Source organism: Pteropus vampyrus, unplaced genomic scaffold, assembly GCF_000151845.1.
Source record: "Pteropus vampyrus isolate Shadow unplaced genomic scaffold, Pvam_2.0 Scaffold68, whole genome shotgun sequence".
Lineage (NCBI taxonomy): Eukaryota > Metazoa > Chordata > Mammalia > Chiroptera > Pteropodidae > Pteropus > Pteropus vampyrus.
Genome location: NW_011888849.1, coordinates 4,704,134 through 4,727,059, shown reverse-complemented (window position 1 = coordinate 4,727,059; position 22,926 = coordinate 4,704,134). Strand labels below are relative to the sequence as shown.

Here is a 22,926-nt window from a genome sequence, read left to right as displayed (position 1 = left end):
GTAATTCTTTAAAGGAAAGATACTATGAAATTATTTTTGGAATTTTAAAACTACTTTTATTTAAATTACAAAATTATTTTTATAAAGGTTACTCAAACATAGTGTAAGGGTATAAAGTGAAAAATTAAAAAAAAGTATTGCTTCTACCTTAGAACTGGCTGTCCCACTGCCCAGGGTAATGACTGTTAACAGTTTCCTATGTATCCTTCCAGAAATTTTCTACACATGAGCCTGTACATCTACTTCCCTCTTTAAAATGGAAATACACTCTTACTAAAACCTATTGTTCTTTAACTTGCTTTTGGTCATTTAATATATCTTGGATAGTTTTCTATCAGTACATGTGGACCTACCTAATTTAATAGTATGGAATTACCATGCTTTATTAGTCAGTCTTCCATAGCTGGATATTTTGTTTTTCTCAGTTTTCTGCTGTAACAAGCAATGCTCGAATGAGCACATTTATTTATATATCTTTGTTGCAATTATGTGAGATTATCTCTAGGATGAATTCCTAGAAATAAAATTGCTGAATCAAAGAGTAAGCACATTTAAAATTATTCCAGATATAGCTAAATGGCGCTCCAGAATTCCACTCACTCTGATAGCATGTGAGAACTCTTGTTTCTCCATACTCTTACCAACACTGGGTAATTTTTGCTAATCTGCTAATTAAAATGTATCTTATTTTATTATTAGTTTTCAGTTAGTTACACATAGTATGGTATTTTCACATACAAATCCAATTTGTATTTTCTTTTCCAGTGATCTGCCTGTTTGTTGCCCTTTTAGTAACCATAGTTACCTCAGGATTATTGTGCAGATTAAACCCATGTAAAGTGAGAAGTTCAGAGTTTGGCACACAACAAGTACTCATCAAGTGTTATTTGGCAAACCTACCTATCAAGGCTGACTCATTTCGTTTCAGAGGATTAGAGTTACTAAGGTTTTACTGTGCCATCACTCTTACCTTCCACTTCATTGACGGAAAATGTAAATTTCAGAAAAAAATGATGCATTATGGGAGGAAAATGTGTCCTGGAATCATAGTATTTATCCCATTGTTATTTTAATTATTTATTTACTTGTCTGTCTTCCCTCTAGACTGTGAGCTACTTGAGCTTATGGATCCTGTCTTACTTTTACATTTTAATACCTACCTCAAGGCCTGACACATGGTAAGCAATCAGTATTTGTTGAATACTTAGATGAACAGATGAATGAATAAAGCAACAGCCATTGACTTCCTACTATGATTGATGGGGACTTAGCTCTTCCATATCACCCTTCCCCTCATTCTACTACCCTACCCCAACCAATATCACAACAATTTTGGTAAAATCATTAATGAGTGTTTACATTATAATAATGTACAGTAATGCTTCTGAAGAATCAAACAGTCTTAATCATACATCCTGTCTTGCTCAACCCTTCATTTTTCCTAGAGTTGGTAATTACCCCATCTTTTCATTTTTTTGATTCTCAATGTACCTCTAACACGCTAACATTTTTTTTCCAAAATGCTTCAACATCTCTGTCACCAACCTATTGATAACTTTTTGCATAGACTCAAATGCATTGGTTCCAAGCCTCCCCCACCCATACCTTTCTCTCAGAGGACTCCATGTTGTCTGTCTGCACCTAGTGGGTGTGGATAGGTAGAGTAAGCTTTCCTCCGTGTATTGAATAAATAGAAGGGAGTCATCTCTACTGGACGAAACAAGAGCACATTTAAAATCTGAAAGAATTGAATACTCACAGATGAATAATTATAGCTGTAGTTCTATATGCGACCCTAAGAAATTTTTCCATCATTTTGTTGGAAGTGCTAGCTTTAAAAAAACACTAACATGCTTATTAGTTTTCTTCTTTTCTTTTGGTCTTTGACTTTTTTTTTCTAGGCCTGTGAATATTAACATATCTGTGAATGTATGCATTTGCCATTTAAATAAAGGCTAGGAAGGGAAGTTTTAAGCCGATACACATGCATGTTTGTAATCCTTGTTATTCCAAGCTACATATGTTTGGATTTCTCATGTTTAACAAGACACACAGACATCCTGTAAACAATTCAGTATAAGCTAACCATTCTGATAGGCATTTAGTTAAATATAAACAATTGTGTAAAACCTCACACGATGAACCGAAAATAAAATGAGCATTCCCCCAAGTTCATACTTCTAATTTCGGAAGATGTTTCCCCATAGTTCCAGTATAAGTAAATGTATACAGATTCAGAAAATAATCTTACAGTAAACAACTGAAAATTGTTCACAGAAGAGTAGGTTCTGACTTCTCCAGCCAGCTGAGAAAGTAAATGATAACATTTACCAGTAATCCAAGGTACTTAAATAATAAACAACACATTGCCTATTTCCGCAATACCTGTGAGTGCTAGATGTTAGAGGCTTTAAGATGGGGTAAAGATGGTGGAAACAAGGTTGAGCTGGGCCACTGGTGATAATTTTGTACTAATTAGAGGGGCATATCCAAGTCCTGAATGTGGAGTATATGTAAGAATCAAGGTTTGAGTCAAATCTTCAAAATAGATAAGACTTCATAATAGACAAGGTGATCAGAGAAAAAGGCTGACATATAAGGGTAAGGAATAACAAGTGGGACTGGGTCTGCAGGATGGAAAGGAATTACTCTTAGTTCAAGGGAGAAAAAAATACATATTTGCTACACAAATTCACTTCAATATTTCTTTTTCTACTAGATTGGCTTTGGGTCATGAAGAAACTCAAACCAGTTCACAAATGTTGTAAAGGTCTTCTGCCTGTTAATCTACTTAATATGTTCAAGAAACCCAGTATCTCTTAGAGAAATGACATGGTATAGTAAACGACCTCCAGGCTAGTTATGAGGATCATGGAGGGAACATCATCTGCTCAGCAACCATACCCAAATTCTGTTTTAGGGGATCACCCCTCCTCCACTTTCAGCCTTGATAAGGGCGGTCTAGGTTAAACTGATCAGTTAATCCATACCTACTGGTCATAGAGAATGGTTCAACAATGGGTACATAACTCAAGTCAAGCCAATCAGGTCAATGAGATTAAATTATTGAGCTTTTGGGGAAATGAGTTTTGTTTTGTTTTGTTTTTTGGTGACTTGGCACTGAAATACTTGGTATTACTGGGTGTCACCATAAATGAATCCAATCCAGCAAAAGGTGAAATCGAGAAACTGATAGAAGTTAAGGCTTCAAGATGTTGACGGAATCAATCTAGACATGTCTGAAGTTTACTCCTGGATTTTTCAAGAACAATACTAATAAATTCCACCATCCCCCCCTTTTTTTTGCTTAAACTATCTGACTTGAGTTTTATCTCATTTCCAACCTAAACTATCCTAAACATGTGAAATATCTAGTACTGTGTCTGGCATATGTACGCATGTCCTATGAATATCAGTTTCCTTTCTTCCTTCTCTATTCTTCTTCCATCTGTCTTTAATCTTAATTTATATTGCTAGTACATAAAGATTAGATTTTACAAGTTTCTTCAGAAAGCTTGAACACATAATTATGAGAAAATCTCTTGGGCCTAAGCTTCCATGTATATGAAATAGAGGGGTTAGACAAGTCCACTTTTTAAAGATCCCTTTCAGCTTTAATTTTCTACTAATTTACTAAATGGAGGTCCAAGTGGCAGTGACAATTTGAGAAGTAAAGCTCATTCTTTTCCTAACCACTCATGTTGTCACTACGGCAGAAATTCCTGGTCCTTAAAGAAGAAACTAAAACTAGGAATTCACAAGACCATGTGATAGAAACACTTCACTTTGTCTGAGCTTTCTCAATCCTTGAGTTTGCTCTAGATTTTAGGGCTTTAACCTCCATCCCACTTTTAAGCACTATGTTGTTTAGTCTAGTTTCAGCTCTGCTATTACCTAGAACACTTCTTGACATACCACAGATACTTGATTCACGTACTGAAATGGATGAATAGTTCACAAGTGTTAGAGCTCTGTGGAAAATCATATGTAACTAACAATAGTTAAATTAATATACCTAGGATTGAAAATATTTTGCTTTTTTAAAGATATATTAAAGTTGGATTCAAGTTTATTCTGGAAATAACACTACTCTTGCTTATCCGTATTTTGATACATGTGACCTTGAATGTAAGAGGACAGTAGGCCTCTCAGGATCCCTAATTAATAACTTGGATGATCCTCATGAAGCGTGCCATGAGTGTGAACACCATCTGCCATGTGATCAATGGTAGAACTAGGTTTCCAAGGTTCTTCCATTTCCAAGACTCTCGATGGTGGGCTGGTGGTGGCAGTGGTAGAAGTGGACTGCTAGGGCTGGTGATAGAAGCATGCTTGAGAATTTGGCTAACCCAAATCTGGAAAGGGGGTGAGGGGAGTAATCGGAATTCAAAATAACACATTCAGTATTATAATCTCATCTTTACGGAAAACATTTTAAAAGTCACTGTTATTTTCAATATACAAATGACAGAAAATACAGGTTGGGGAGGAATGTGAAAAAGAAAAGCCTAGTCTCCAAGTATTCATCAATCTCAGTGTGTTCTAGGGTGCATGGTGGGGCAAGAGGTAAGTCTCCCTGAGGAGTTTTTATTAGGCTCTCCAGAATAGAGATTTTTACTTTTATCAAAGAAGCATGATATAGAGACAGACAAAGGTTGGGCTGTAGTCCAGGTTTTACTTAATTTCTCTAAGCTTTAGTTTACTCATCTATAAAAATATAATAATATTTACTACACAGAGTTGTTGTGAGGATAAAATGCAATAAAAGAAGTAAAACACTTAGCACAGTGTCTGGCTCCCACTGTTTGGTTTAATAAAGATTATGGGTGTGGAGTTTTAAAAAGGTTGAACAACATTGGTCTGGTTTTTAATTTCATTCTTTTTACATTTCAAACTCCTGACAAAAGTCGTTCTAAATTCAGACTATAGAAAACTTCTCTTTCCTTCTTATACAGAAATAAGTTGTAAATGAAAAAAAAAAAAACATATTTCATATTTGTAATTTGAGACATAATTGACACACACACAAGAGAATATGCAAGTACACATTCACATAGTAAGAGGGAGGGTAGGAGGAGAGGCTGTGAGGCAGACCTGTGATTCCCCCACACCCAGACATGCATTGTGCAAATCAGAGCTCACGATTCCTAAGCCTTTCTGCATTACATAGGATATTAGATAATGCTTCCCCCGACTCCTCCATTCTCAGGACTTGAGACTTCTTTGATTATTCCAATCACATTTAACTAGTAAATTGGAAATTCCAAGTATTTTCAAATAATTTTGACCGTTTTAAAGTAAGCAATTTCTTGAAGTTTTCCATTGTGGCAAACCAAGGAGACAAGATTTCTAAATTCCACAGCAAAGATAAATCCTTGCAGATCAACAGAATCCCTGTTACAGAGTGCCTTAGGAAGTTCTGTGCCAGGGCACTTTTCTACTTGGCCAAGAACCCATGTTTGAGTCCATCGCTCTCCATCATTCCTTAGGCTTCTACTTTCATCTGAATGTGCAAGAAGCAGATCTGGTTTTGTGAGGCAGACCTCTCCAGAGGAATACATTCAGGCAAGCTATATAAATAAGGAAGATAAACCTCAGAAGACTGATCTCATATTGGAAAATTGCTTCCACTTTCTTTGATGGAGAAGATATGGCCTCAAAGTTATTACTTACTGTCCCTTTCAAAGAAGGTATATTTTTATATTCTTATAAGTGTAACTCAAGGATTGTTAGAGACCTGTCTAGGATTACTGATCAGATGAAAAGGCAATGTCTCATGGAGAAACCAGTACTCCAATTCCACAAACATTCTATTGCATAGACTTCAAAATATATATCCTCAAAAGTCTGCATAAATAAAATAAGGAAAAAAGCGAATATCGGGTTAAACATTGTTGAAATTTTGCTTACAAAGAATTCTGACTTTTTATCATTAACCTGGATTATGTTTTAATGTTCCCTGTAGAATGTAAGCACTAGGAGGGCTGTCTTATCCACTTGAAGATCTAGAACAGTGTCTGGCCAATAGTTGGAGTGATGCAACTATTCATTGAATATATGACTGAAGAATAACTTATCTAGACATAAATAATTTGAGGAGCAAAGAGAACATACATATATTCTGTTCCTTGTAAAGATTATTCCCTTACAGTCAATTTTTGGATTCTAATCCTTTACTTCAAAAAGAAATGTGCCACAGAATTCTTTTAAAATGACCCAAACTTATAGAGTATATTGAAATATCATGGCCAAAAGATAAAAATTTTTTAAATGAGCATTTTGCTCTACTTAACATTAAATCTTTGCAGAGAAATGTCTGGGGAAGACATGAGAGTAAGTCACTAATGATTACTACTAAGTAAGATATTACTATAAAAGAAGTAATTAATTAAGAAAAGCTTTTTAAATTTGGTAAAATACATACTCTATAGTATATCAATCTTATAGTACCTCCATATAGCCAATTTTGTTTGATATTATTAAATATATTTGAACTATTTTTTACATTCTCTGGCAAAGATAATTCATGCTCACCAAATATTCTACATGCTCCCTAACAATTCTCAGTATACTTGGTAGTTAAGCTGCAGTCATGTAACTTGTTATAGACAGTGGACTATGAGGGGAAGTAAAGTGTGTCATTAGTCCCAACTGTCAAAAGTTGTGTGTCTTCTCCATTGCTTTCTTACTTCCATGCTGACCTTCCTGGCTTAGGTTCTACATGGCAGAGCTATAAGAAATAGAGCTGCTCAACCTGAATGCGACTTTGTGTAAAGCACAATGTGTCAACCACGAGTACCTTTGTGGCATTAAGATTTGAGGGTATGCCTATTAATTACCTTGACTTGTACATATATCTTATTTAAAGTACTTAAAAGAAACTTTTAAAATCATATAGCTTGGGGATAAATGGGTTTAAAAGCATCTCATGTTTCAGATCTGAGATCCCCAAATTGTTATCTTTTATTTTCCTCTTTCATGTTTTGATTAGCTCTCTTTAATTTATTTTTCACTTAACAAATATTTAATTGAGAAGTTACTGTATGTTAAGCGCTGTGCCAGGTCCTAGAGATTCAAAGATGAACAAAGTAAATTCAGTCTTTCCATTGATGGTCCTTATAATTTGAATGTGAAACAGACATTAAATAAATGATCACGTAAATCAATATATAGTTACTGAAAATTAAAACATAGGGTGCTATAAAAAAGTACAAAAGGAAAACCTAATTAAATTAGGAATTCGGAAATGGCTTCTTTGGAAGTGCCATTTAAATTGAGACAGACTAGGCAGAGGGAACAGAATAGACAATGGTCCTGAGTGGGAAAAACCATGGCAGGAATGAGAGGGGTGACTGGAGAGTTGAGGAAGCTAAGAAATGAAGAGTTAGTGCGATTGGCATGGGCTAGATCAGGGTTGACAAACTAAGGTCCTTGGGCTAAATCAGGCCTGGCACTGTATTGGTAAATAAAGTTTTATTGGAACATGGTCATGCCCATTCCTTATATAATACTTAGATCTTACGTTACACTAGTAGAGCTGAGTAACTGCAATAGAGACCATAGGTATGGCTCATGAAGTCTAAAGTATTCACTAACTGGCCTTTAAGGAAAAAGTTTGTGACCCTTGTATTAGATCTTTCAGAACCTTATAGATCATGATAAGGATTTGAGATTTAGTTCCATGTGCCATTAAGGGACTTTGAATGGGAAAGTGGGTGTCATGAACAAATACTACGTTTTAAGAAGACCTTTCTGGCTATGTGAAGAATGAACTGAAAATGGGCAGGTGTGGAGAGGCCAGTTAAAATAGGATGGTGCCTTGGTTGTGACAGTGGTGATGAAGAGAAGTGAGTTCACTGCTATTTTGAAAGTGAGATCAGTATGATTTTGTTACAGATTGGATACTGGGGTGAAGGAAACGAAGAAACAAAGGATGATTCCTGATTTTTGGCTTAAGGAGATAGGAGACTGGTGGCTCTGGTTTCAGAAACAGAGAAGACTGGAGGAAGAAGATGTTCTGAATTTCGAGAGCAGGCAATCAAGAGCCAGTGCTGAACATATTAAGTTTGATTATAATATATCTAGTTATTAAAAAAAAAAGAATAACACAACTCTGACAAGCATATTCTGACTTCTACTTGCCATCCAAGACTAGAATAATCTTTCCTCCATGCTCCTTGCATTAATCCCTTTAAAATTCCATAGATTCTGTTCATTTAAAAAAAAGGGGCCACATTTGGTGGGACTGCATATATTTTGGGATCTGTTTGAAAGAAGTTTTTTCTCTGGCTAAGACCTCCCAAGTTTTATGAAAACATCTATTTATCCTGAGACACAAGGAGATTTTCAGCCTGTTGTAGCTTTTATTGGCACTGGCAAAAGGAAAAAAAACGAAAGGTTTTCAATAGTCCTTTAATTGGGCCCTACCCAGGTCCCTAGAGCAGAGGATTTGTCCTAACTCGCACTTGGTGTTCCAGCCCTCACTGGAGTTCTTCCACAGTGTGTAAGAAAGCCCTGGTTTTCTATGATGACAGTCCACTGAAATGCTCCACTTTCCCAATACTCACCAGCAAGAAGCAGCCGTCCCTTATTATACATTGTTATTTCGGCCTACTCAGCATAGTGCCTTATATGAAATTTTGTGTGTTAAGTGGTATTATCATTGGACTCTTTTCCTGAATTGGGAAACGTTTTCCCCTTAAGCCAGCATACTGGTTTGCCTCTAAGGATATCACTTTATCGCTGTAGTTGCGTAATTGAGTTCAGCTTTAGATTTGTAACTGTTCAAAAGGGTTTGTGAACAGATGAAATATATCTCTGGGCTGGAGAATTTGACATAAAGCTTTGCTCTAGTTTTTTCGGTGCATTAAAGAGAAGTTTTTGCCTTGACATTATAAAATGTTGAATTTGAGAGACTGAGACTGATCAGATAGTGAAGTTTTTATTTATGATTGTGTCAAAATATTTCTAGCCCTTTTCATAGGGGAAACTTACTGGTTTACTGTGGACATTCTTATCTCTTTTACTAATAAGACCAGTGGAATTATTGTTCCTGTTAAATTTTGACAGGAAAAAAAAACAAAATTGAGTCTGAGTACTTTGGAGGAAATTCTTAAGTCAAAGAGACTATAATCTTTATAATATTGTTAGCTACTCCTGAGAAATTACTATTATGAGTATAGATAGTGGGAAAGGGAACAAATAGGCATTTTTAATAAAAAAGAGTAGATTAGGTTCAACAGAGCTCAAGGTTCTGAAATGCCTTTTCTGACTTTATTAAATAACGTAAAGATTATAACATCAACAACAAAAAAATCACTAGGTATATTGTATAACAGAAATATAGTTCAGTGAGAAAAAGTATATTTTAAATTCAGAGACACTTCATTTTTACAAACATGGATTTGTAATATTTTTTACTGAAGAATTCCCCTAGTCCCACAGGTCAGTTATACATATTAATGAAATTGCAATATTCTTTTCATATTCCTATGTTTAATATTCATTCATATTATGCAGGGAATTCAATGTCCTGTACAGTATACGTGGATTCTCCTCGTTACCTAAATAAGCACATATATGACCTCTGTAGGGGCAATGATCATTAAAAACAGCAGGGCCCACGTATAATCTTAGAGGGCATAGCAAAGCTTTCTCAGCTCAGTTAATAATAAGAAAGTCACTGGTAATAAACTAAAGGGCTCTTTGGGCTAAATGGACTCAATAACGTCACTTCTGGGCAAAGTGATGGATTGGTGACTCTGGACAGTGTTAATAATGCTAACCGATATAAAGTATTTATGAAACATAATGAAGCGATTTCCTGTAGTGAGATTCTGCAGTCAGACTTTGAAACCTGCTCTTGAATTAGTCTCTACCCTTTGATTTGCTGATGGCTTACTTGATAGTGTCTAACACTTCTCAGATATGCTATAGTGTAAATTTTTTGCAACTACTCTAAATCAAAAAGTGATTTGAGGTTCCATAATAAGAAAGAATGGCATCTAACTTAAGTTTAACATCTTATTCAGGTAATGAGATATTGTTTAACTACTCTAATGTCTGTTACTATTTTTCAAAAAAAGATAATATAATTTAACTAAACTTGCACTATTGGCGTTTTTCCTTCTCCTCTTTCTCAATGAAGAAAGTTTATATAACTAATAGAACAAAACCATAAGATAATTTATATGTGAAAAAACCATAAAGACAGCATTTACTATGTACCTACTATGTGCCAAGCATGGCACTAGGCGTTTTGGATATACTATGTCATTCAACCTTCATAACATTTCATAATTAACATTTTCATAATTAGGAGACATAATTAACCTTATACTTATAGTACAGATAAGTGAAACTTAGAGAGATTAAGAAAATCATGGTCACAGAGCTATTTTCATGGTCACATGAAAATGCTGGTGTTTGACCAATTTTAGTCTACAAAGACAGCAATATGATATGGTTCACTCTAAGTGCTGAATTACAGTTTGAAACTAGGTCTGCGTTACTGCAAAGTCCACAGAACCATGCTGGATAATATTGGTTATTTTTGACCATGCATGATAATACAATAAAGAATTCATCACTCACCCAATCTGGGTTAATATGAACTCATCGTTTATGGCAAGGTTCCTACACAAGATATCACTTCATTTTAATATCACTCTGATGTAAAAAAGAGATAACTGCTAAACTGTGGCAGAGAAATGGCATATTTGCAGAACTTATCACATATTTTCTAAGTTACATATCTCAGCTGGAACACAGTTGTTCTTTAACCAAGTATTAAAAAGAAATATCTTCCACAAAGAGAACAGCGGGATCCTTTGAAGTGTAATCTTGGAAATCAAGGTCTGTGTTACAGGGCATCATTCAAAGCAGATGTATCCTCCCTAGAGACCATAGTAAAATTGTTACTGAGAAGACTTGTACCTCTTCGGGAAGATGGCTCCATAAAACTTCCATGTCTTACTGGCAATACCCTTGAGATTATAATAGTTAAGTATTCCCAGTGTTTCAGGCATAGTGCAGAGCCTCAAAAAGAGTCTTCTAATCATTGTAATTGCCAAGAGCTCACACGTGCTTTTCAATGGCTTCTAGATTCAGCAATTAGAGGGCTCATTCATTTCATATGATTTTAAGGGCAATGGTAACAGATGCCTAGACTGCCTTAGGGATGAACAATTTGCCAAGTAGCCATTACTTTACCTTGCCTAAGTGGGTGACTAGTGCTGAAGTATTAAATCTGAATATTATTTCAAGACCAGAGAAGGGCATCTCAGAGCTGCATAAGGGACAACTGGCTCAGCAAATATTTATTGAGCACTGAATACCCACTCCTATTATGACATGATGTTACTATCTATCTCTTATTTTCAATCTTGATTAAGAGGAGTTGAGTGATGGACAGCATGTATGATGGATAGTGGCATGTATTCCCACTAAAGGAGAGAGTTTCTAATTCTAGAGAAAGCAGCCAACTTTGCAAACAGGGCATATCAATCCTTTTCACCCTTGAGACATTTAGATTGATCTGAGGAAGGACTCTTAACAGTGAGGAAAATGGTGAAATCTTTTCTGAGAAAGCTCTAGGCAAAGGAAAGTTCCCACCTCTTTGGGATAAAAAAGGACCAGATGAAAAAGGTTCCAGATAAAAAAGGACCAGAATGAAGACTTGTCAAGCTCACATCCAGCTCAACAAGTTTTTACTGTCTCCTGGGACCTGAGGTTCACAAGCTGTCTGAGAGTTACACAGTTTTACAAGACTGTTCTCAACTTGCAAAGGTTTTGAGATGCCTCCAGAATGATGAAAACCAGGCACTTGTCTGAGAAGCAGAACAGAGCACATCATTTTGAGCCCTGGCTTCCAATCCGGGGTGTTGACAGCTTCACTTCAGACCCCAGTAAGGACTTAACTTCAAGATCCTTCAAAACAGTTTAGTTCCACAGAAAGAGCCTTTTTCCAATTTCCAGCAGCCCTCTCAACAGATTGACATGGTTGCAGGTATGACGGAAACAGCAAGTCAAGCTTGCTTTATTTGAGGTCCAGAGGATGAGGAGTTCTGTCTTGATTCAGGATAAAGTTCTCAAACAGATGCGAGGCTTGCCATATAGTCATCTGACTCCAAATTTCTGCACAGAACCTAACCTGAAGAAATTATAAAGTTCCTATCTAATTTCATCCTAGATATTCCAAAAAGTGCCTGGACTATCTGACGACCTCACAATTCCCCAATAAAAAGCAACCATGGATTTAAAGCCGTTGCTCAATCCAGAACTACATTGAGATTGTAAAGAGTTGCAAAAGGGGGTCACAAAGTAAATGATACAACCAACGAGTTACAAATCTACATAGTCAGCCCTCAGGTCAAGCCAGAGCCTCTCAACATCTAATTTCCTTTTACTTCTTTCCCTTTCTCTGCTCCTTTCCCTCCCCATTATCTCAGACATGCCTCCCATGTCTGAAAATTTCTCCCCAATTCGGCAAAAACGATTTAGCTCTCCTTGCTCCCAAACTGGTATCAAATCTCTTCAGACATAAGAACCATCCCTTAAAAGGACTATAATTATAAACGGCAAAAATTTGATGTTATTACATTTAATATAGCAGTTTCTTCATTAGACAATAGCTACACACCTAGTTGCATGACCTTTGTTAATGGAGAGGTCAGAGGGGTTGTGGCTATTTCCACCGGTGAACCTTTGCTGATTTTCCCCTCCTTGCTATACATGGCAACTTACAAAACCAACAGAGGGTTTTTCCTTGCTGTTTTCTTTCTAAATTGGCAGCAGTGACAGCAGCCTCCATCCGTTTTTGTTGCTCTTATCTATGACCTGTGAATTTCAGAGCTTACATTTATTCATCATCAACAGTCATCTGATTCTCATTTCCCTCTTCTTTACCACTAATAGTGGATAAAAACGACACCTAGTCACCTACACATCTGGCTCCTGTATTCTGAACCAATTCTTGGCCAATCTAAAGATCTTTTGTAAATCTCAGCCTGACAGCCACAAGTTCAGGCCGATACTATAAAAGAAAATACCACTCTCAGAGGGAAGGGCACGCAGAACACAAAAGTGGAATGTTGACACAAAAAGAGAGTTAGAGTAGTTAATATTTAAGACTCACTTCTTAGTGTGGATGTTATATAAATCTGTGATTTGAAATTGGTTATAGTTACAGAAATGCCAGGCAGCTGTACACTTAGGCAAAGCAATTTGCCTCTCTTTACCCTTTTGCTTACTGCTTTTTGGACATTTCATGAATTATATGCAATTATATTGAACTTTTTAGCAGTCCCAGAAGAAAGTTAAGTAATGAGCCATACTAAAGTTTCTGATTTATTTATGGATTTAAATGTCCCATCGTCCCCATCTTTCATTTTTTCACCAAAAGAAAGATTAAGTGTTCTTTTAAAAGCTCATAATATTATCATGAGGCAACACAACTCTTCCTCTTTTTGATTAAAGATGCGAGTTAATGCTCTCTATATTGTATTTATCAGTGCATCCATTTATATTTATGAGAACTCTTACTTAACTCCAAGTCATTAGTCCAACAGAACCTCAGGAATCTATTTCCTTCAGAATTCTCATCTGAATAGACTTCATGGAACTTTATGTTTTACAAGGGCAAGAACTACAAAACCCTCCGTTCTTACAGTGCCTGGCACACAGAGGCATTCAATACAGATTTATAAATAATTGTTCAACTGAATAAGTTGAGAATTCAAAACATATAAATCAAATATTTTTTAATTCAATTTTTCTGAAAGGAGCTTCCATAAGACATTTTTTTCCCTGGTTATATGCTCCATAGAATATTTTTAAAGTTTATTTTTGATGTTATATATTTAGCTGATTTTCCACTTTCCCTCCATCTCTGGCATTGATTTTCATACTGAGTTAACTTGCTTGGCAAGTGGGAGGACAAGTGTTATTTTAGATGTAAATCTTTCCCATTGAGAATAGCTTGATAGGGAAACCAGAGGCTGAAAGGGATCCGTTATTTGTTTTTACTTTGTGTGCAAATGTTCCCCTTACAAAATGGCTGAGTTATTTCATTTTCTAAAGAAAGCTCATTTTTGTTTTAAGAAGCGGCAAATATTATGTAAAATAAGATTAGTCTATTTTATAATTTGTATTTATTAATTTAAATGACAACAAATGTATATTTATTTTATATACTATATATACACATATTTTAAATACATTTATATATGTATACATACACATATATATTCTTCTTTGAGATTATCCCAAGATTTTGATATTACAATCATGTGACATTCTATGGTATCAGTGTAACAAGATGGAAATTTGTAATTGATTTGTTTCTATTTATTAAATTGTTTTAATAGATTTATATGGACAGCATCATTACATAAATTGATTACAAATGACTTTATCTATTATACAAAAGACAATATCATGAATTGTTTAACTTCGTAACTGGTTACTGTTTATTATTTTAAGATGATGAATGCTATTTTATCTGAGAGCTCTGCTTCCAGATTTGGCACCTTAAAACAAAAGCCTGAACTGGAAACTCGACAGTTTTTTCATACCTATAGTTCTTTTCCTTTCCTCCTGGCTTCCTTTCCCCCTTTTTTTTCTTCTCCCTCATTTTTTGTTTTTGTTTTTGTTTTTGTTCTACTTATAAAGTGTTATCTCTCTGGACTGCATTTTCTACAAGTTTTTGGACAAATAATTCCACATTTTTTTAAATCCTAAAGCAGGCCATTTTGTCTTGCAATTCCATGGTTATCTGCTTAATCGGAATAATCAGAAATTCCCTTAAGTGAACACAAGGTGACTGGATTTAAGGCCCGAAGCCCATCTCAATTATTTACAGAATTTCACATTATGCTGCTGTCTTTTACAAAGAGTTGATGCAATAAACAGCCAAAAGAAATAATATTTCTGCATCTTTTGTGAAACAGCTATTAAAGGCAATATACATTATGTTTGTGTTTGTTACTCAAGGATCCTAACAATAAAATCCTTGTAAGTAAAAATTCCATGTGATGAAAAAGTTTGTTCACTGGTTTGTTTTCTTTTTGGATGAGTTAGATTGTTTCCTTCGATGAGATATTGAAAGTTATGTAGGTATGGTATTGGCCATTATATTTCCAGAGTTGGAGATTACATTAATCTCCTCAGATTGCTGCCTATTGGTCTTTTACTGATCATTAATACTCTTCCAGATGGTGAACAGAGAAGGATGCTAAATTCTGACTAATAATTTGCAGAGTAATTTGTACATTTTATTTAAGCCTTCCTGACTCCTATTTGTATTGGTAACAGAATTGCATTTACCTAAATTAAGCTTTATTATTTATGCTCTTTGTTTTAAAAATATAATACCCAAATTAAAGGCTAAAATTACTAAATATAATAATAGGTACCATCAATAGACTTAATATTTACTAAGTGCAATCGAAGTTCTTTATATGTTTAAACCATTTTGTCCTCAACCCTTTTAGGGTTGGTATCATAATCCTCATCTTATTAATCAGTAAGCAGTTTAAAAAAATTATCCGAATTCACGCAATGAGTAAGTGGTAAACTGAGCTGAATGTAGGAAGTTTGACTCCTGGCCAGTCTGAATCCAAATTTAAAATCTTTGGAGAGATCTATGTATATCTCCCCTCAGTTCTTGGCACAGAGCTCCTAAAACTCTTGTAATTTCCGAAGTGATATGAGCACTAGGAGCATCTTTTGTTCTAATATTGGGTCTTTGATCCTTATTCTTGACACAGAGTTCTTAAATCCCTTGGGATTCCCTGGGTGATAGGAGTGTCTTTTGTTCTAATGAGGCAACTCATTGGTGGGCTCTAAGATAGCTTCAGGACTGGGGCTGGTTACCAGATAAAAGAGGACATGTTAGAAACTCAGAACTTTCAGGCCCTATCCCCATCCTCCCGGAAGGGGAGAGCAGCTGGAGATTGAATTAATAATTGATCATGTCTACGGGATGAAGCCTCCACAAAAATCTGAATAATATGGGGTTTGGAGAGCTTCTGGGTTGGTGAACACTCCACCTGCCAGGAGGGTGGTGCACCCCAACTCCACAGGGACAGAAGCTCCTGCAGTTGGGACTCTTCTGGATCTCACCTTCATCTTGCTGTTTATCTGTTTCCTATATCATATTCTTTATTTTACAACAATGTAGATATGTTTCCCTGAGTTCTGTGAGCCATTCCAGTAAGTTATTGAACCCAGGGAGGAGTCATGAGAAGCTTCGTGTATAGCTAGTCAGTTAGAAGTACAGATGGCAACCTGGGACTTGCAATTGGCATCTGAAGTGGGGACAGTCTTGTGAAACTGAACCCTTAGACTATGGAATCTGATGCTAACCCCAGGCAGATAATGTCAAAACTAAATTGAATTGTAAGATACCCAGCTGGTGTCACAGAATTGCTTGATGTGTGAAAAACCCATATGTCTGGTGTTAGAAATGTTGTGAGTGTGGTAGTCGGATGAGAGCAAAGGAGAAACACACGAGTGCTTTCCTACAGAGGAGATAAATGTATTTCATTTGTGGCTTTACTCCCTATGCCCGCCACATTGCTAATGGTTGGCAGAATCCTTTTCTGCTGAGTCTAGACCCAGCCTTAGATTCATTCTTAGTCTTTGCCCTAGGTGACGACTACCTGTTGAATGATTTTTACTTGCGCTGAAATCTATTATCAATCATATAGGTCTAATTTGCTTCTTTCACAGAAAGACCTATGCTAAGCGTTATAGCAAAAACTGGCTAGATGTTTATCAAACACACTTTTTATTCTTCCCACATGCATAGGTAGGTACATTTCCAGCTTCCCTTCCAAATAGGTGTTGCCACATAACTGTTCTAACCAAAAGAAGGTGAGCACTCCTGATGTCCACCGTTCTAGGTCTAGCCCTTAAATTATCCCATGTGCTCTCATCCCTTCTCTTTCTTATCCACCAATTTGATGCCTATGAGCACAGTGACTCTGTAGACCAGCTGATGAAGTTGGCAGAGTCAAAAGGCCTTTGAGTCTCTGAATCACCTCATAAACACCTGGTTGGGCGAAGTGAGCAAGAAATTAACTTCTGTTATGTTCACCCCATTAAAATTTTGGGGGGGAATTTGTTTTAAGAACTAATGTTATATACAATTACAAGGGTCATACAAGATCATATCATTAACATGTTTCAGAATTTGATTCTGGGTCTTTTAAAGTCCAAATTGTTCCCACTTTGACAATCCTATTAATATTTTATAAAATTATCCACATTAATAATAAAGACTTTATTTCAACATAAATTGTGTCCAATTTTAATCTCACCAAGTTTTGAGTTTATCTGCAACAGGGCTTCTTCCATCTCTAAAAAAATCTCTAGTAACAAACTTCCCCACCTCCATCATCTGACCTATAATTCCCACCCAGGACTGAAGCACAAAGGTAACATCAAGTCAAGGTTTCTCAAGTGTGTCTGGGAAACCATTTCTGTGGAATATTAAATGTGATGCCCAAATAAAATATTCCATGGTCAAGTACATTTGGGAAATTCCAGATTAAACAAAGTGAGAAGGAATCTATAGGAATGTCTTTTAACAGGATAATATGCCCTGAGGCTCTCCAAAATAGGGGTAAAGTCAGCAACATTTTGCAAACTTATTTGATGACAGAGCCACTTCCCATAGAGTATCTCAAGAAACTGGTGTTCCATTAAACACATTTTGGGAAATACAAACCTAGGTATACTGGGTCATATCCATAACTTTGGTAGTTGAAGTTGGGTCTAGTTCATCTTGGAAGTTAACCCCTCTGTCTAAGGAGACTTTGGTTCTGGTTGTGGCTTTCTGCATGTATTGCCTGTTTCTGACAGCTAACAAACGATTACTCTTTGACTTTTGCCTTGTTTGGACCACTAATCCTTAATCTTTTAGCTCTCTTTAAGACTTAACAACAGACTGTATTTTGTAGACTCAACTCTGCCAGCCTCTGTCTATCTTGTTGCTGCCCTTCCTTGAGAGAACACAAATGTTTCCCTTTGTTGGTTGGGTCTGCGTATTACAGTATTAATTCTTGATTCTATCAAACACCCCAATAAAGGGTGAGTGTGTGGTAGTGTTAATGACATAAAGAGACAACACTTACTGGTCTAGTTAAATATCAATATCAATAAAAAACAGTGGAGTTACAGTATATGAACATTTATATGATATGGATTCAACCAGACACACTTAGCTTTCTGGCCCCAGATAATGAGAAGAAAGTTCAAATGCAAGGCAGTTAGATTTGATGTTAGGGAACACCATTACTGGAGGCCTCCCATAATTTAAAACTTGCATAATCTAAGATTAATTTTCCATAAAACTGACACAGAAATGCAGGTATTTCTTTGCTGCCTGAAGTGGCAACACCATGGGCTGTAGCAAAAACATGGCTTCCATTTCACCTATCCCTCCAGCTTTAAAATTCTGTGTTAATATTAAAAAATTTATTTGTATTTCTATTATTTCAAATGCTGTCAATCATGAGAGAATTTGTTAACATTTTTATGTTGTGCTCTTTCAAATTTGCATAACTCTAATTTTATAAATTGTTCCTGCATTGTGTAATACAAGTGCTTTCACCCACCAACTCACTCCATTTGTACAGAGAACTTAATGTTAGGAGGTATGACTGCTATTTCTTTCTTTCCTATGTGCCTTTCATAGTAGAAAATATCACTCTGCCCTATAAATGCAAACCAACTATTTCATCTGGCCTTACCAAAGAAAATGAGATCTATTGAATGTTGGAAAAATACTGAATATACTGAAAGTTACGTCACTCTCCAAAATGTCATGTAGTTTTAAGGGATTTTCAGATTTTGAATATGCACAATTCTTCTCTTTGTGTGCCAACTTTAGAACTTTACCTCCCACATAAGATGTGACTCTACTTGAAGATAATAGGCATTATTTGTTGCCAACCCATCATCCACTACTTTTTTTCTTCCTAACAAAACCCTACTTTATTCAGGTATCTACCCGCATAGGACTGAAAAGATTATCCTAATACCAGTTCTAGGAGATCTTAATTCATCTAGGCTCATCAAGGCCGTCCCACCCCTCTTGCTTCTTGTGATTGGTTTCAGACTAGTTGAGTAACCAAATTCTGACCCAGAAGATACAAGATTAAATCAGGTCAGCTGAACAGTTTCTGGAAAGATTTTCTTGATTCTTAGAAAGGGACAGAGACAGTAATAGTCCCTCTTCTTCCTAAGCATGTTGTTGGGCCCAGATGTGACTCCAACTGTTATTCCCATTTTGCTAGATCAAGAGTGAAAGAGAGCAGAGAAAGATAAATGTCCTAAAAGATATTGCCCGGTTCTTAAATTAACCAATCCTGAAGTCCCCCAACTGCTTCCTCTTAGATCATGTATCAGTCGGCTTGGGCTGTGATAACAAAATACGATAGACAGGATGGCTTAAATACCCCAAATTTATTTCTCTCAGCTCTAGAGGCTGGGTAGTCCAAGATCAAGGTACCAACTGATTTGGTTTCTGGTAAGGACTCTCTTCTTGGCTCGCAGAACGCTCACCTTGTCACCTTCTCACTATCCTCATATGGCCTTTCCTCGGTGTGTGCATAAGGATGGAGAGAGAGCTCTCTCTCTCTTCCTCATTTTATAAGGCCAATAATTCTATTGGATTAAGATTCTACCTTTATGACCTCATTTAACCTTAATTACCTCCTAAAAGCCCTATCTCCAAATATAATCAATCATATTGGAGGTTAGATCTTCAACATATAGATTTTGGGGGGATACAATTCAGTCCATAGTCGATAATGCAACAAATGTCCTTACATTATTTAAACAAGTCTAACTTGTTTTTTCCATTACAAATTACTACATACATCCTAACAGATATCATTTCTTATGAAGCAATACACAAAAGAGAATGTGTAATTCATGATGTATAACATGAGAAGATTAAGGGCTATTTTCCTTTCCTTAGAACAAAGTAGCTGTAGAGTTAAAAATGGTTAGTCTATTGCTGTTACAGGGCATTTCATGAACTGCTGATTGTACATATATGTGGTATCATGTTAACATAAACAGTCTAGCCCTTAGGGAGTTTTAAGTTATAAAAGAAACATTTTTTTAAGATCATGCACTCTGATATAAAACCATACTGCAGCCCAGTTTTATCATTATAAAGTTCTGGCAAGCCACGAGACATTAGTTGGTGATTTTATCAAGCAAGACTTCAAACTAATGGCTCGATGAAGCCATCACTGCACCATAAAACACTGTAACAAATTGAAATGACAATTCTTTTAAAGAATTTAGTCATTTTAGATTATAATTTATTCCATGAAAAGCAGTATCTCAGGGATCACCACAATCCTACGAATAAGAATACACTTTCCACCTTTATGTCTGAAATGAACCAGTTACGTTTATTCTTCCAGTTCAAGTCTAATTTTTATAACTAACTTCAACAGAAAGAGTAGAGTGCCGATTTTATCCTATTCTAATAAAGCTCTTATGAAACATTTTACCTATCGATTTAGTTACATTGTATACAAAATAATTTAATGTAGTCTCCCAGACAAAAATTAAATACAATTATATTAAAGTGAGGGATTTTCATAACATCATAAAATTCACTCCCCCTTTTTTTCCTAGTCTGCAAACTAGAAACAAGAGCAGCGCTTATCAAATTTTAAAAACAAAACCAAACAAACAAAAAACAAACTTCACTATGAAACAAATGATGAGAGATACACTTGCATATAGATGGATCCATGTTAAAGCAATAGAAATTGGGACATTCTGAAATCTTAAACCTTTTGACACTATTTTCATAAACTCAGTAATACAAACCATGTGGTGAATGATTTTCTGAAAAACTTTGCTGGTTTCACTGTGTATTTTATTATTGGCCAAATGTGACATTAAATTTTATCCCCTGTGGCTTGGAGTTAAATGCTTGCTCTTTGCAGAATGGCAACACTCAATTAAACAGCATTTTTCATGATCTACACCCACCATTGTTACTGTATTTAAGGGAAATAATGGGGGTACTGACCTATATTGCGTTTCTTGTTATCAATGGAGATGAAGCGTATGCAGGGATTACTGGTGATGTACTGCCCGGCCCAAGGGACATCAATCTTCATGCCAGCCTCATAAAAGAGGCCCAGAGCGTAGCGAGAAGAGTAGCTCACAGACTCCAGTTCCTGCCGTTGGCATTCACTAATTACTACGAAAGAAAAAGTATAGGGCATCAAACTTGAAAATATCATCTTTCTTTTTAGTATATCAAATAAATATCTCCTTTAAACTAGTTCCAACTGTTTTCACCAACTCCATCTCAATTACGATCAGTTTTGAAAGGTAATGTGACATAGCATCAACTCTCATTTCCTTTCAGAATGATTACTGACGTTGGCACAATTATTTTTACCGAACTCTTTATTTAGACTGCCATTCAGTGCTCTCAAAATCTGGTGCCAAGTTGCTTTTCTAGCTTTGTATCTTAGTTATTATCCTGGGACTGGCAACATTATAGATTCCATATACTGAGCACTTACTATGAGTCACAGTCTTTGACAAACACTTGACACAAGAATTTCAATCTATCCTAACAACAGCTGTAAGGTAGAGTATTATTCCCATGTGACAGATGAGGAGACTGATGCTCCATCCCTTACGGATCTCTTAAATTCTTCCATATTATTTAGAGATCTTTGGCCTGTCATCTATCTTCCTGCCAATGGATTATAATAGTTCCTTAAGTACAGGGACCACACCTTAGTCATCTTTGTTATAGGCCTCTACCCTACTCATTACAGGCATATCAAGGACAAAGTATAAAGGGATAGAAAGACAAACACAGACATGCAAAGTCAGTTAAAATGTAAGAGGTTAATAATTAACAAAGGAAAAAGAATTAGTCAGGTTTGGGTTCCAATCTTGACTGCCACTTACTAGATATGTGACATTGGTCAAGCTACTTTAGTTAACTTAAGCTAAACCTTAGAGAATTGACTTTAAGAGGTAGAGAGAAGGCAAGAAGGGTAGTCAATGAATTATTTAAGCACAGTAATAATCCTATACATTATCACCACATATTCTTGGCTACAAAGCATTTTTGGATCTAAGACCTCATGTAATCTTCACAAAAGCCCTGCAAGATAGGTGTTTTCACCGTCCCATTTTACGTCCCTAGGAAGTTGAGATTCAGAGTGGTTAACTTGCCCTAGGTTATACAACTTTCAAGACATAGGGTTAAGATGAAGCCACAATTCCTAACTGGAGTTATGCACATGTCCTCATTACTTCACACTTTGCCCTCCTGATCTGTAAGTCAGCTTCAAAATGAACTTCGGCATTGCTTTCTCCTCGGACATTAACAGTTATTTTGCACTCACTTAAAAGTAAAAGCCGTCATTCCTTTTAACCATCATTTTCTGCTTATTAAAAGACATTAACTACTTGATGAACAAATGATCTTCTGACATTGGCCTCGTTACACTCAATGTATCTTGGGCTTCATTTTATTATCTAATCCATTCTTAAAGTTATGGCTTGATGTTATGCTTAACTGCTTTCTGAGAGGGAGGAAGTGAAGAAGACTAATACTAGCAGTTGAGCACATATTGGGGTCTTATCATGGTTTCCCATTTTTTTTCAAATAAAAAACAAACCAACAAAAGTGTGTCGTCAGCTATTAAGTAACTGAAAGGTACAAAAACTCTCCTTTTTTAAAAAATTTTTTAACCAGAAGTGAAGAGTCAACTAGATTGACAACCAAACTGGAACTTCCCCTCCTCCCACATGCACATTTGCACATTTAGCTCGTTTTTAATCTGCCAAGTGGCAAATCCCACTGGTCAGCCCTTTGAAAAAGTAATTGATATCTATATCTATATCTATATCTATATCTAT

At 35.9% G+C, this 22,926-nt stretch overlaps 1 protein-coding gene across 2 annotated transcripts in view; it reads right to left on the bottom strand.

The window, feature by feature from the left end:
- RNLS (renalase, FAD dependent amine oxidase) overlaps positions 1-22,926 on the bottom strand; it is a 244,351-nt gene that overhangs the window by 31,738 nt on the left and 189,687 nt on the right. The window contains exon 5 of one of the 2 annotated variants that reach the window (XM_011361614.2): positions 21,065-21,238. The exons of the other annotated variant lie outside the window; for it this stretch is intronic. Within the exon in view, the coding sequence (XP_011359916.1) occupies positions 21,065-21,238 (174 nt within the window). The remainder of the gene's footprint in view (positions 1-21,064; positions 21,239-22,926) is intronic. 2 annotated transcript variants of the gene reach the window in all.